This window comes from Platichthys flesus, chromosome 12 (genome assembly GCF_949316205.1).
Source record: "Platichthys flesus chromosome 12, fPlaFle2.1, whole genome shotgun sequence".
Taxonomy (NCBI): domain Eukaryota; kingdom Metazoa; phylum Chordata; class Actinopteri; order Pleuronectiformes; family Pleuronectidae; genus Platichthys; species Platichthys flesus.
In genome coordinates, this window is record NC_084956.1 from 8,738,717 (window position 1) to 8,751,147 (window position 12,431).

General features: G+C 42.6%; 1 protein-coding gene across 1 annotated transcript in view; it reads right to left on the reverse strand.

The window, feature by feature from the left end:
• Window positions 1–12,431, reverse strand: part of LOC133966562 (protocadherin-15-like) — a 100,436-nt gene that overhangs the window by 45,801 nt on the left and 42,204 nt on the right. The window contains exons 18-20 of the mRNA XM_062401540.1: window positions 9,949–10,065; window positions 5,452–5,592; window positions 4,086–4,198 (exon numbers count right to left, since the gene is read on the reverse strand). Of these exons, the coding sequence (XP_062257524.1) occupies window positions 4,086–4,198; window positions 5,452–5,592; window positions 9,949–10,065 (371 nt within the window). The remainder of the gene's footprint in view (window positions 1–4,085; window positions 4,199–5,451; window positions 5,593–9,948; window positions 10,066–12,431) is intronic.

Sequence of the window (12,431 nt, forward strand, 5' to 3'; positions counted from 1 at the left end):
TTTTTATCTATGTATGACTACAATCCTATTGTACTATACAATACATGGATATCAGACAGATCTGTCTACGGCATAAAATCTTTTTTTTCCTACATTGCATCAACAGATGATATCACCTGATGAACAGTGCACGCACAGGAACAGAGGAACGAGAGGGCAAAAAACAGGAATCCCACCTTCAGCGTGTGTGGGAGAGACAGATGGATATAAACATGAGGGAAAAGCTTGGGAGAAAAAAATAAATAATAATCTGAGTCAAGAAATCTGACATAGGTACTTTGCAAAAGTTTTGCCATATAGTTGCAGCAGCGTGATGTAGCTGTACCAAGATGAAGCTCTGAAAAACAGGAGAAAGCCGTTCCTGTGAAGGTAAGGACACCAGAGGATTACCGAGTCAATCACTTGTCACCTGGCCAGAGATAAAACTTCAACTTGATCTACAGGGAACAGATCAGAGTTGTTGATGCAACTGTGTGGTTATAGGCTGTAAACCCCCTAACCCTTGTGGCTGAGGGAGTAGAGCGCGCGGCAGTTTGATCCCAGTCGTCCCCATCTACATGCCGAAGTGTCTATTTCTCTATAAATAGTGGTATACTTATATACATAATAAATTATAATATTAATGCTACACATCAGCTTTATTGTGTTTCTGTCTAGATCCAGACAAAATGTCTGTTATTCAATGTTATTTCTCTAAGAATAATGTCACTTTATACACTGAAGGTGCAGACCTCCTGGCGAATACATAATCCTTCACCAGAGAATTCACTAACTATATGTCTGATTTTCAAACTACATTAGATCAAGAAAACATGCGAGAAGACACAGGGCCAGTCTGGCTGATCCTCCTGCTCTTCTGCGTCTTCAGATGAAGCATCAGGCTGGCGGAGTGGTGCGACGGTTCAGTGGATACCACTTTTGTAGAGAATAGAGAGCAGCTCGGGCCTCATTGTTCTGCCCACAACCATCTGGGCCTGAGACGGAAATAACTGAGCCAACCTGAACCTGCCAGGCATTTTGTTTGTTTCTGAATGAACCCAACCTGAGCCCGATACAGTAAACAAAAAGCTGCACCGAGTTTATTTTGCCATGTCCCTCACACGCGTGGTTAGAGTTTGCTGATTTCCCCGATTACAGACATGTGCAGTTTAAAAAAACCCATGGGCTCCTCCCCATTACATACACCTTCACCCCGTCCTGAACTCTGATTGGCTGGAGTTGTTGCAAGCAAGTTGCAAAAGCCGACTGGTAGAGTGAACTTATTTGTAAATTCAACTTTAACTGTTCTTTAGTTCTGCTCTGGCACACAATCTGCTAAGAAAAATATATTTTAGTTTGGCAAATAAGTAGGTAGACAGAGGCAGTCAGTCCCAATCATAGAATCTGTTGTTGTGGTCTAGAACCAATATGTTGAGCAAAGTTTACTTTTAATCACCTCTGCCAACGAGGCTCTGAATTCACCAATGTACCTTGATAAAAATAGCTGAAAAGATTTCTTTCAAACTAGGTGGAGGGCTGTAGAACAGGAAGGACCCCATTGTGGTGCAGGTCTGAATAAAATGAGCAGACACAGGAATTAATGTTGATTAATAGCAACTGCCAGAGACTGCACCTTGATAATCTGTGGGTCTTAATGTAAAGAATAAAAAACATCTGTTATATTTATGGTTTTCAAATATATGAGTTTGTTTGGTGCAGCTCTGGAGAGAGAAATACTGAATGCTATAGATTTGTATAGATTCAGCAGTTTGAGTCATCTGCTTTGGTAATAGAACAAACAATATTAATGATGCAGGTTTAAAAGTAATTGAAATCTGATTCGGTTATCGCAACAATTGTGAAATAAGTGACTAACCACAGCACTTCCACAGAGACAAAAACAAGGTGTTTTGCTCAGACCATGTGAAACCTAAGTGGCAGCATGCTGCTACAGTCGACAACGGCACGAGTCATTTATTTTAGCCAACAATGACTGGGAGCCCCTCATTTCCCTCTGACAGATGGAGGGGACCAACCATAAAGCAGGAGCATCATTAAGTCAGCCAAAGCCCTGCAGAGTTGTTTTAATTGTGTGAGCTGGAGCTGTGGGAACCGCTCTAACTGCCTTCACAGAGACAGACGAGATCTTCTGTGGACGTTTAGAGAATGATTTGTGCACTGGAGGTTCCTCTGGGAGACGGCGATGGGGAGAGATAGAGCGGCGTGCAGCGAAGAGACAGTTTGGTCGCGGGGCGAGCAGATTGGACGCTCCGTGCTGGAGAGAACCTCGTCCAGCTGGAGAGGCTGGAGCACCTGGCTAATGCTTCCATGGCTCATAATTTACAACCAGCCCGCCGCTGTGTATGGTTAGCATTATCAGTGTGACTCTCCACAGAGGCCTGCGCCGATGGGTTCTACCTTCCGTGTGCGTGTCAGACAGAGCACTCATCCAAAGCATTAATCAATGGCCTTTTAACGGCGATGCTGCCGTGCCTGTGTATCAATCACCGAGTTAAGCTGAGCAATGAGAGAACGTGAACACACACACAATGCTCTGGATAAACGACCGACAGTAAAGGACGCATACAATGAACACTCACTTATCCGGATGAATGAATACACAAAAAGCAGTTTTCAGACGCGAAATCTGCAAAATATCTGGAAAATTGAGTCTGACTTTTTCTGCAGTTTGCCTACAGGGCGTGCAGGTGGAAGAATGTGATGTTTAACTTCTGCTGTGTGATAAGGCCCTCATCGTCAAAAGCTCTGGAATGTCAATGTTGTTTTCTCTCTTTTCCATTATTTTTATTCTTTTTTTTCTGTATTTTCACAATGTCCGGAGTTCAGTGTATGTCTGAAAGCAGCCGCACAGATTCAACCGAGCAAACGTCTACCGAACGCAGTGAGATGAGCAGAGAGGGATATCTTAGCACAAAGAACAAAAACACCTCCACTCATATGTTGACAGGTTGAGATGCACCTACATCCCTCGTCTTATCCATAAGGGTACATCAGTGAGATACATTTCTTGCTATGATTGAGTAAATAAAAGGGGTTTAAGCTCTTAAATTGTGCTATAACTGCCTCCTTGCAGTTAACATCTTTAGGGTTTTTCTTTATATTACAACTTAATTATTTCAATATTCTGACTTTTTACTGTGATTTTCTTTCCCTTCTCCCGAAATTATGATTTTGTTCTCATCATATAATAACTTTATTCTTGAGACTTGATTGTCATTTCCCCTTAAAGTGGCCTTAGTACTTATGGTGCCTTGTGACATTAACTTTAAAGCTTTGAGAGTCTGGTGAAAACCCCATTGGACAGGTACCGACTGCAGCAAAACACAACAAGAGTTTTAATGCTTGTACTCACTAATCATGGAGGATCTTCAGCTGGAGCATAAATAATCTATGTTCACTTTTTAATTATAGATGACTTCTTGGCCTCCTCCTGAATCACAGCATCATCAGTGCAGACAAACTCCACCCAGCACTGACCCAGTACAGCCGTATTTCCCATGTGTAGCAGTCAGTCATCTCAGAGCCGTGTGGATTATCCACCCTCATCCTGCATCTCCCTCTCTCTCGCTCCGGGTTTAACGGTCTCAACACTTAATCTGGTCAAAAGAGACTCTTAATAGACTCGGAGGGAAGCCTGGCTTGGCCCTCGGAGAGAAACAACTATGGTTTACAGCAGTGATGATCTGCAACATCTACCCTGAAGCTCTAATACATATTTATACTCAGCACTCATTAATCAGTCATGCACAGAAAAGAGAGCATGACAAAGATGGAGAAACAGAAATGCAACTGGGGCCACTTCACTGTGTGTTGAGTGTTATTACCCCCTAAAAATAAGAAATATATGAACAGCCACTTGCAGCAGCTCAAGACGGTAATATTAAAATAAATATAATATTGAAAAAGTTGAAATGAAGATGCAGCCACAGCTTTAAACGGGCGTCAAGGTGTTTTTAAGATACCTTATCGACTCCCTCCAGCCTCTTCCACTGTCACTGTGTCTGGCACTACAGCCCAAATTGCTCTTGGGTGTACAAATTTAAAGGCAGAGGCAGCTGCATCCACACGGTGTCAAGGAGACTTACTTGTATTCTTCCTGGGTGAAGATCGGGATGCGAGACGGCTGGAGGACGGTGATTTCCACCAACGTGCCGTTAGTCTTCACCGGCTCCCCATCATCGAAGGCAATCACAAACAACTGAGAGGGCGAAACACAACACACATAGATAATATTCAAATGAAGCCACTAAACTATTCCATCCCCCTCCAATAAAACTTACTACACAAATAATTGTTTTTATGAGGTTGCCAGGCATTGTTTTGGAGACATGTTCAGCATCCTAATAAAGACAGCCTGGCAAAATGGGATCTGGCGAGGAGCCCGTGCAGCTCCCAGAGAGCGAGTATGAATGTATTGATTTACATTCAGAGACTGTGCAGAGCGGGGCCTGCGGGAAACATTGGGGGGGAGGGGGGGAGAGAGCAATGGGCAGAAAGAGAATAACCACAGACAAATGTTGAAAGAAACAGAGAGGAAGAGGAGGAGGAGGAATAAAAAGGGGAGCTGCAGGTAGACAGACAACATGGGAGCGTTAGTGACAAAATCCTCATTAGGACCAAATATCCTGCAGCACCTGCTCCAACGTTCACAGCCACAGATGCGGCTACGCAAGGTCACCTTAAGTTGGTAATGTGACTTCGTACAAGCGCCTGTGGAGGGCATTTGTTTAATCTATAATGAAACTCAATAGCACTGGTGGTCTCAAACACAAAACGCAGCAATGACATGATCCCTGAGACACTGACACAAGTGTGGAAACACGTTATTATTACATTTTAGAGACAATATGTACATATTTCTGACCTGTTGCAACTTATTAAAACACCAGAGCCAGACATCTACTGACAGATGTAATATCAATACAAGTGGAGGTAGAAATAACATGACGATTTGATTTATAATTAAAAATTTATGATAATGATTAACCTCATCATTTGTCGTCCTTATATATGTATTATCAGCCACATCAAATCTATGCAGCAGTTTGCCTCTTTGTAAAAATCTAAAGATCCTTGTTTTGACCCGACCAAGTTGAGTTCAGGTATGAATGCACCAAATGTCCTTATTACTACTTATTACTACTATATTATTTTCACTGTGTTAACAGAAAGAAGCTTTTACACTCAGTATAAATTGATTGATTTGTATGTGGCTGCCCCCAGAATATCAACACTGACCACCACATGGTGATTGATTCTTTTCGAAATGGAGCAGCTGTGAGGAAAAATCTTTCTTCACAGCTGCTCCATTTTTTACATTGTGTTCATTGAGGGTCAGGACTGGCTCCTTCTCCACTAACTGTAACTGTCTCCAACAGAACAACCAGGCGGCTGATAAGTTGGAAGAGCCACTTGGGAAATCTGCTGTCGCCCTGAATCGCTGCCACTCACCTTGAAGGTGACGCTGGGCTGCTCATTGAGGTTGACCTTAGTGATGACTCTCCCAGATACCTCCTCCACATCAAAGATACTGCCGCTGTACGGCGACCTGTCCAGGTCCACTCTGTACCGGACAAAGCTCGCCGGAGTGCCCTGGAGGAAGGAGAGAAAGAGAACATCAACTACCTAACTGGAACAATAGCAATCCACTCATTCACCAACCAGTCACTTTTCAGATGAGGCTGTGAAGGTGGAGAGAGGCCTTGCTGCAGTAATTATGTTCTGTAAAATGTATTCAAGCCGTAAAGAAATATCAGTCGATTCTGTTCGTTAATGTGACAGAGCCGCAGAAAAGGTTGCTCCTCTCAATATAACCTGAAACTCCTCTCCGTTTGAAAAACCCTCATTAGTCTGTCCGTATCTTTACAATATAATATAAACCCATAGTTATTCACTGACTCAGATCTCTTCCCTTAAATTTGGAATAAAAAAAACTTCTCCATTTAACTCAGCCCTCTGGTCTCCAGAGCAACACAGTTACATTCATTAGCGGGAGCCTGGGCTTTAAAATGACCCTTTGATTAAGATTAATCATGGTTCCTGATTGCTAATCATCACCATAGCTTATTTTGTTCTGGTTTCTTCCCTTTGGACCTAAAATCCAGTCTGATTTTTAATACGCTTTTTTAAGCTCCGCTACCTTGCCTAAACTGATTTGGCTCCCCGGGGACTGAGGTAAAACCTGGGGCTAGAGCAGAGAGGTAAATCCTGTAGTAGCGACAGATCCCTCGGGAGGCTTACTCACACAAATTTGTCTCTAAGAGGTTACAAAACTATCTGAGTGAATTCACGAATCATCTCTAAAAGCTCTTCAAATTGTTTACAAACATGTAATGGAAAAGACGTCTGGACCAGACCTCTGATAACAAAACACAGAGGAGAATCTAATGTAGTGGATTGAATCGCAAAACCTCTAGACGATATGGTTATGTGTTTTCCTAATGGCTTAACAAACAAGTCAGAGAGGTCGGCCTCTAGTTCTTTCTCTCTCTCCATTTAATAATACTAATAACCACTAATCATGCAGTAGCTTTCAGAACAATATCAGGCTGGTTGTGGCTCAGGAGATAAACCAGGTTGTCCACTCTGCCTGCTGCACACTAGAGGATTATCGGCCTGACTCCGATTCAGCCATTCAGGAGATTGCCAGGGCCCATTGCAGATTCAAGGCTGTTCTGAAAAAGTTTTCTGGACAAATGTTCCTATAATGTGAAGAGTTTCACACACAAAATCTCACTGCCCTCAACTGACCTTGATCTTCCTTGATTTATATGAAAGTATGAAAGGAACAGCGATTAGGCGATGGAGCAGAAACCCGCAATAATAGAGTGAGCTGATCAAGGGCGTCACCACCCTAAAGATGTGCACTTGTGTTTAGAACCAACATGTCTCTGCCTACAGCGCAAGTACGACAGTGGAGAAGGACAACTTGTGGAATTGTGACAAAGCATGATTTTCCTTTTTTCACATGTGCTGTGGTTTGTCCAAAATATTACACAAACAAGCGCAAACAGCTGACGAGGCCGGCAGTCCACCTCCCTGTTGAAAGTCACGTTTGATCACACAAGTTTTTGAAATGGCTTCTCAGAAATGGTTTGTTTAAAATGCCAGCTGTGCGAGGGTTCTAATAATAATAGTAAGGATGGTATTTAAAAAACTCTAGTGTGCAGCAGGCTTAACCAGAAGTTTGCACGTCAATAAGTCCTTGAGGAATTGCAGTGTTAAGCGCTTTGAGTGGTCTTTAAGACTAGAAAACTTTTATATCAAAGAAGGCCATTTGTATTTTTACATACTTTTTATAGGCACCTTCACTCAAAGTCACCCACACACCGCAGAGTTAAAAACACAACAACCAAAAACATTGTTTAAAAAAGGGATTTTACATTTTTCACATTTTCCTCCCGTATTTTCTGATTTTGGTAAAATCTGTGGTTGTAGTATGTTGGTACTTTGACTGATTGATTGGTAATTAGGTCATTTTTGAAACATTTTATCTCTGACATTCATTACTTAAGTTTAAACATGAGTCAGGTAAAGAATGTTCTGTAGCTACAGCCGCATTTGACTTTCTGTCTCTGTCGACAACATTTAGAGCTGTACAACACCTTTTGTTGTTTGGCATTCCTCACACACAATTAATGTTTTATGTCCACTGTTGGAGGGAACTCACTGTGTCATTAACATTGCAGATGAGCAACAAAAACAGCATGTTGGCATCTGCATAATTCTCACTAATTGCAACCCAAATTCAGATTTTAGGAAACATAATTTTTAAATGTATTTTGCCCATCGCGGGAGGAATAAAAGTTTATCTTATTTTAGAATACAGATCTGTACAGTATAAAGTAGCCAACTCATGAATTAAAGAACAAACCCAGAAACACTGTGAACCTCTGACTGATGCTGCAGAGACACGGCAGAACAACAAGGCCTGAGCCCAGAGAATAAGACAGAAAAGCAAACACAATAATACAATTTGATTTCCCGAGAAGATAAGATGAGTGAATATATGGGAATCTAAAGGGGCAAAAGGACAACTCGTCAACTTTACTGGAACATTTGTTTCCATGATCTCATTTCGCGGGACTGATCTGATATTTTTTTATTTAAACCAGTTTTTTTTATCCAGTAATCACTTGTGATAAGATCGACCCAACAAAATTTAATTTCATGACTGAACAAAGCCCTAGAATCACGTTTCTACCTTAGCTAGAAGTGGATAGATATCAAATGGAAAGGTCCATTATGAAGGATGTCTGCTCCCAAAAAGAGAACACCTCCTCCATGTTAGTGGATGGCACATGGACCATAATAAGAAGTCATAATCAAGTACATAAGAACTACATTTTCCTCAGAGATGCTTCCTGTCGTTTCTATCACACTGATGTTTCTTCCAATTCCCAATTTTTACGGTAAGTTTGGTTTTGATTACTTATTTGGAGATATAAAAAACTAATGACCACTGTGCAGAGCAGAAGATGGCAACATTAATTTCTGGTCAGTGAGAAGAAGTGAGGAGGGTCATCCATCTATATATAAAGTCTCATTATAACCTCCAGACACTGCAGCCAGAGGGAGTCTCTCCCTCTGCTTCCTTTGTGTGTGCCGGTTTCTACGAACATGTGTTTTAGAGAGAGAGAGAGAGAGAGAGAGAGATAGAGAGAGTGTGCGTATGTGTGTGTGCGTTTAACAACTAAACTCTGTTCCACCAAAGGAAGGTTTCTATGACAGACATTCTGTCAATGAAATGCTTTGAGCTCCCAAATCCCAGTCAATAACAGACTGGGTTAGTGGGCTGCAGTTATAAAACCTAATCCCTGCGTCCGTCAAAGCACAGAGTCGCTTCCACGTCTCGCTCGCTGCCACCGTGGACGTGAAGTTGAATTCCTTTCGCTTCTGGTAACATAAAGATGAATTCCTTGCCATTACTTGTGCTACAACGCTGCTGGATATTTCCATTTGCTCACTCGCACTCCCTGAGCTCACCCGGCTCTAATAGAGTCCTAACAGCAGGTGGGTCACTAATACAATTCATCGAGTCCAGCCATACATGAATTTCCTGAAAATCCTGCTGGAAGTGTTTATGGCGGCCCCACAGGGAGGCCACTGGGGTCACTTGTTTTGCAGTTAAATTCGTAAAATAACAAAAGAAAAAGGTGAGAAGAGGAAAGGCAGATTTGGTGACGTTTCTTTAAAAAGGGGAAACAACTTGCAGAACAAAAAAGAAAAAAAGATAGGACGTGAGAATGAAAAGTGCTGACTTGCCAAGAGCAATAAAATGTTAAGGTGCGTGGCGCTGCCAATAAAAGAGGTTCAGCCGAGGTGAATGACAGAAGCATCCATTCAGAGGGAAGGTACTTTCTGAATATTAATGGATATAAATAGTAAAATTATTGACAGACTAAAATCCCCCAGTAAATGTTCATTGCGCCTGTGCTGCCTCCTCTTCGTCACACAATTTCCAGTCTCAACAGGTTTTCACGGCTTCTCCTCTGCATTGTGTAATTTTGATCCATGGATCACAGACTCCAAAAGAAAAAAGGCTCCAATCCCAGGAGGACCTGCTCGGATATTGTGAGTTAAAGGAGTCTGAGGGAACATGCCGCTGTCTGAGGCAACTGGTAGATGACTCATACAAGTGTGGATGCTAAACAAGACTCCTTCACAATTAGAGCCACTGGTGCAGAATGGAAATTCACACGGCAGCGTAGCTCTAATGAGAGCCGCCGTGTCTCGGAAACATCTTTATAATGCATGGTGTGAAACGCTGCAGCTAAATTGGCTGATGTTCTGCGAGATGACACGGAGTGAGAAGGTGGAAAGAAAAAAAAAAAAATATCGCCCAGTGCCTCTTTTATTAATGACACAGATGGAATCAACGAGCTTCATGTGTTAACCGCAGATGTTTCATACCCTGCATGTCACGTGTGTGTTTTTCATTATACTCACAGGGGGGTCTTGGTCTTCAGCTAAAACAGTTGTGATGACGGTTCCTTTCTCTGCGTTGGGGGCCACCAAGCCCTTATACAGGTCTTGAATAAAGATGGGGGAGAAGTCGTTCATATCCTAAAAACAGAAGAAAAAAATAAAGATGGAATAAATGTAGGTTTACAGGTACATGGCTGGATTTCACCTCCATTTTGCAGCTATGTAAAACATTACACTGTCATATGCTTAGTTGCTCCTGTAACGAGTAATAAAGAAATGGTGACAATTACCAGGCGTCATTGAAAGGCTCGTATTAATTCATGAGTGTTACTGTAATTTCGCTGACGCTGTCTGCCTGCTCAAACACTGACACCGCGGCACTGGAGATTTTGCAGCTGCAGCTTTGTTTGATTTCTGTTAACACTGTGTTAAGTTACTGTGGACTCAGACACATTTTTCCCTCTGCGATAAATCACCACGCTGCTGGCTTTGACCTTTCTCCAAGAGCCGTGCATCTGAGCCACTGTGACCACATTTCAACATATACACGTCCTGTATTCACACCATTACAGTTAAAAATAAACTATGGGAGTTTCATCTAACTAAATTAGTCAGTGAAAATGTGAACATGGAAAGTATCTGTATTAGCTGATCAGAACTGATTGTTCCGATGTGAATATAATGTATTTTTTTCTATGCCTTGAGTAAATAGATCAGATACATATTTTACGTGTGTGTTATTTCAGCTGGAGACTCTAAATAGCCTGTGGGTGTGAACGCGAGTGTCTCCGTGTATCTCTTATTGTGATTATGCATCGGCAATATCTATGCACGTGTCCAGTTTCAGAACCTTTTCCTAGATCTCCCAAGAAATACGGTCACAATCTGTCGAAGGTGCCCACCCTGCCTCTTGCCTACGGGCAGCTGTGATTTGCTCCAGCCCCCCACAACCCTCAAAAGATATGTGGTATACATAAGGGATGGATGGATGGATATTAGATTTGTCTAGGCTGGATTCATTGTTACCGAAGAGCTTGTATATTCCTGACTACACCTGATGAAGAGAGGGGGTTACTGTGGTTGAAGAAATGATGGATGATAGATAGTTTAATTAAAAATATATCAAATTTGTTTAACCTCACTAATACAAGAAACCTCTAAAGTAAAAATCAAGCGGGGGTGAGAGGGCTGACGCGGTAACATCCACATCTGAGCTATATGCAAAATAACTTATCTCACTACCACAAAAACAAGACTGAAGAAACATTGCCTTCTTATCTCTTCTTATCTTCGTGATCCCCCCCATGGGATGAAATCGTTTTTCTTGGATTCAGAGATTTACATCTCCCCTGAACACATGTGAGAGCCTCACATTGCCACTGCTTTCAATCGCCTTCTCCCCGCAGTCGCTAATGCACAGCAGAGATCTGCCATATGGTGGGCATGCACACAAAACTGTGTGATCTAGTGAACTGTGCAACTTTTGCTTTAATGTGCGAGGAAGAAAAGTCAGTAAGTCATTCCCACACCTCGGGGGGAGTAGCTCAGCTCTATAAGGAGAACTGCAGCAGCCCCGATCTCCCCTTCTCTCGACTTTTCTCTCTTTTGACTGAGCCACAGGCAACAACAGTGTGCGTCCTATAACCGCAGAGGTGGTGGGCAGCTTCCTTTTGATCTGTACGCAGGTTAAATGTTTCCCGGCAGAAAATCGACAATGCGCCTCTCGCTATGATCAACAAAGCGGGATCCTTGTTCTTCACGCTTGAAACTTACTAGCATGTTTGTTTGCGCATATATTTCTTCTTCTACTTCTGAGGGAAAAGTTTGGGAGACTCAGATGCGCAGGACACTCAGTCCATCGCTGCGAGGCATCCGATGAAAGACACAACAACAACAGTGCGAGGGGAAATCAAACACAAGCGACTTCAAATAGCGGCCTGGACGTGTTAAGTGAGACAGGAAGTGGAATCAGGGAAATCGGCTCCATCCCTTGTCGCTGATAAGCTTGTGTGAATCCATAAGGCTCATTCTAATTCATGTCTGCCGACTCACACAGCGCACACACTGGTTTGATATCAGCGGTTGAGCGACGCTGTGTCCTATCAAACGCTGTTTCTGAGTGACACCGGGAACACAGCAACAAAGCTCATCCTTATCAGCGGACAAACTCACACAACAAGTTGGCAGAGCATGTGGTGAGCCTGCTTGGATAAGCTTCCTCCCATTCAGGCTGACACAAAGAGCTTGGCTCCGCAGAATTTGAGACGATTGCGAGGGACGGACTGGATTCATGCACAGAGACGCTCATGCACAAATTCTCGGGCACAGAATTACCCGCATGCACCCACCAATACACACACAAACACTCATGCACAAACAGTATCACAACACAAGGCATTTAATCCTTCTGTTGGCATCCAACTGTTAATCTCTCGAAAGGTTGGAAAGGGAGCTCAAGCTCCTGAAAACGCTGACATAATTGCTTTCACAAAGCTAATGAGTCA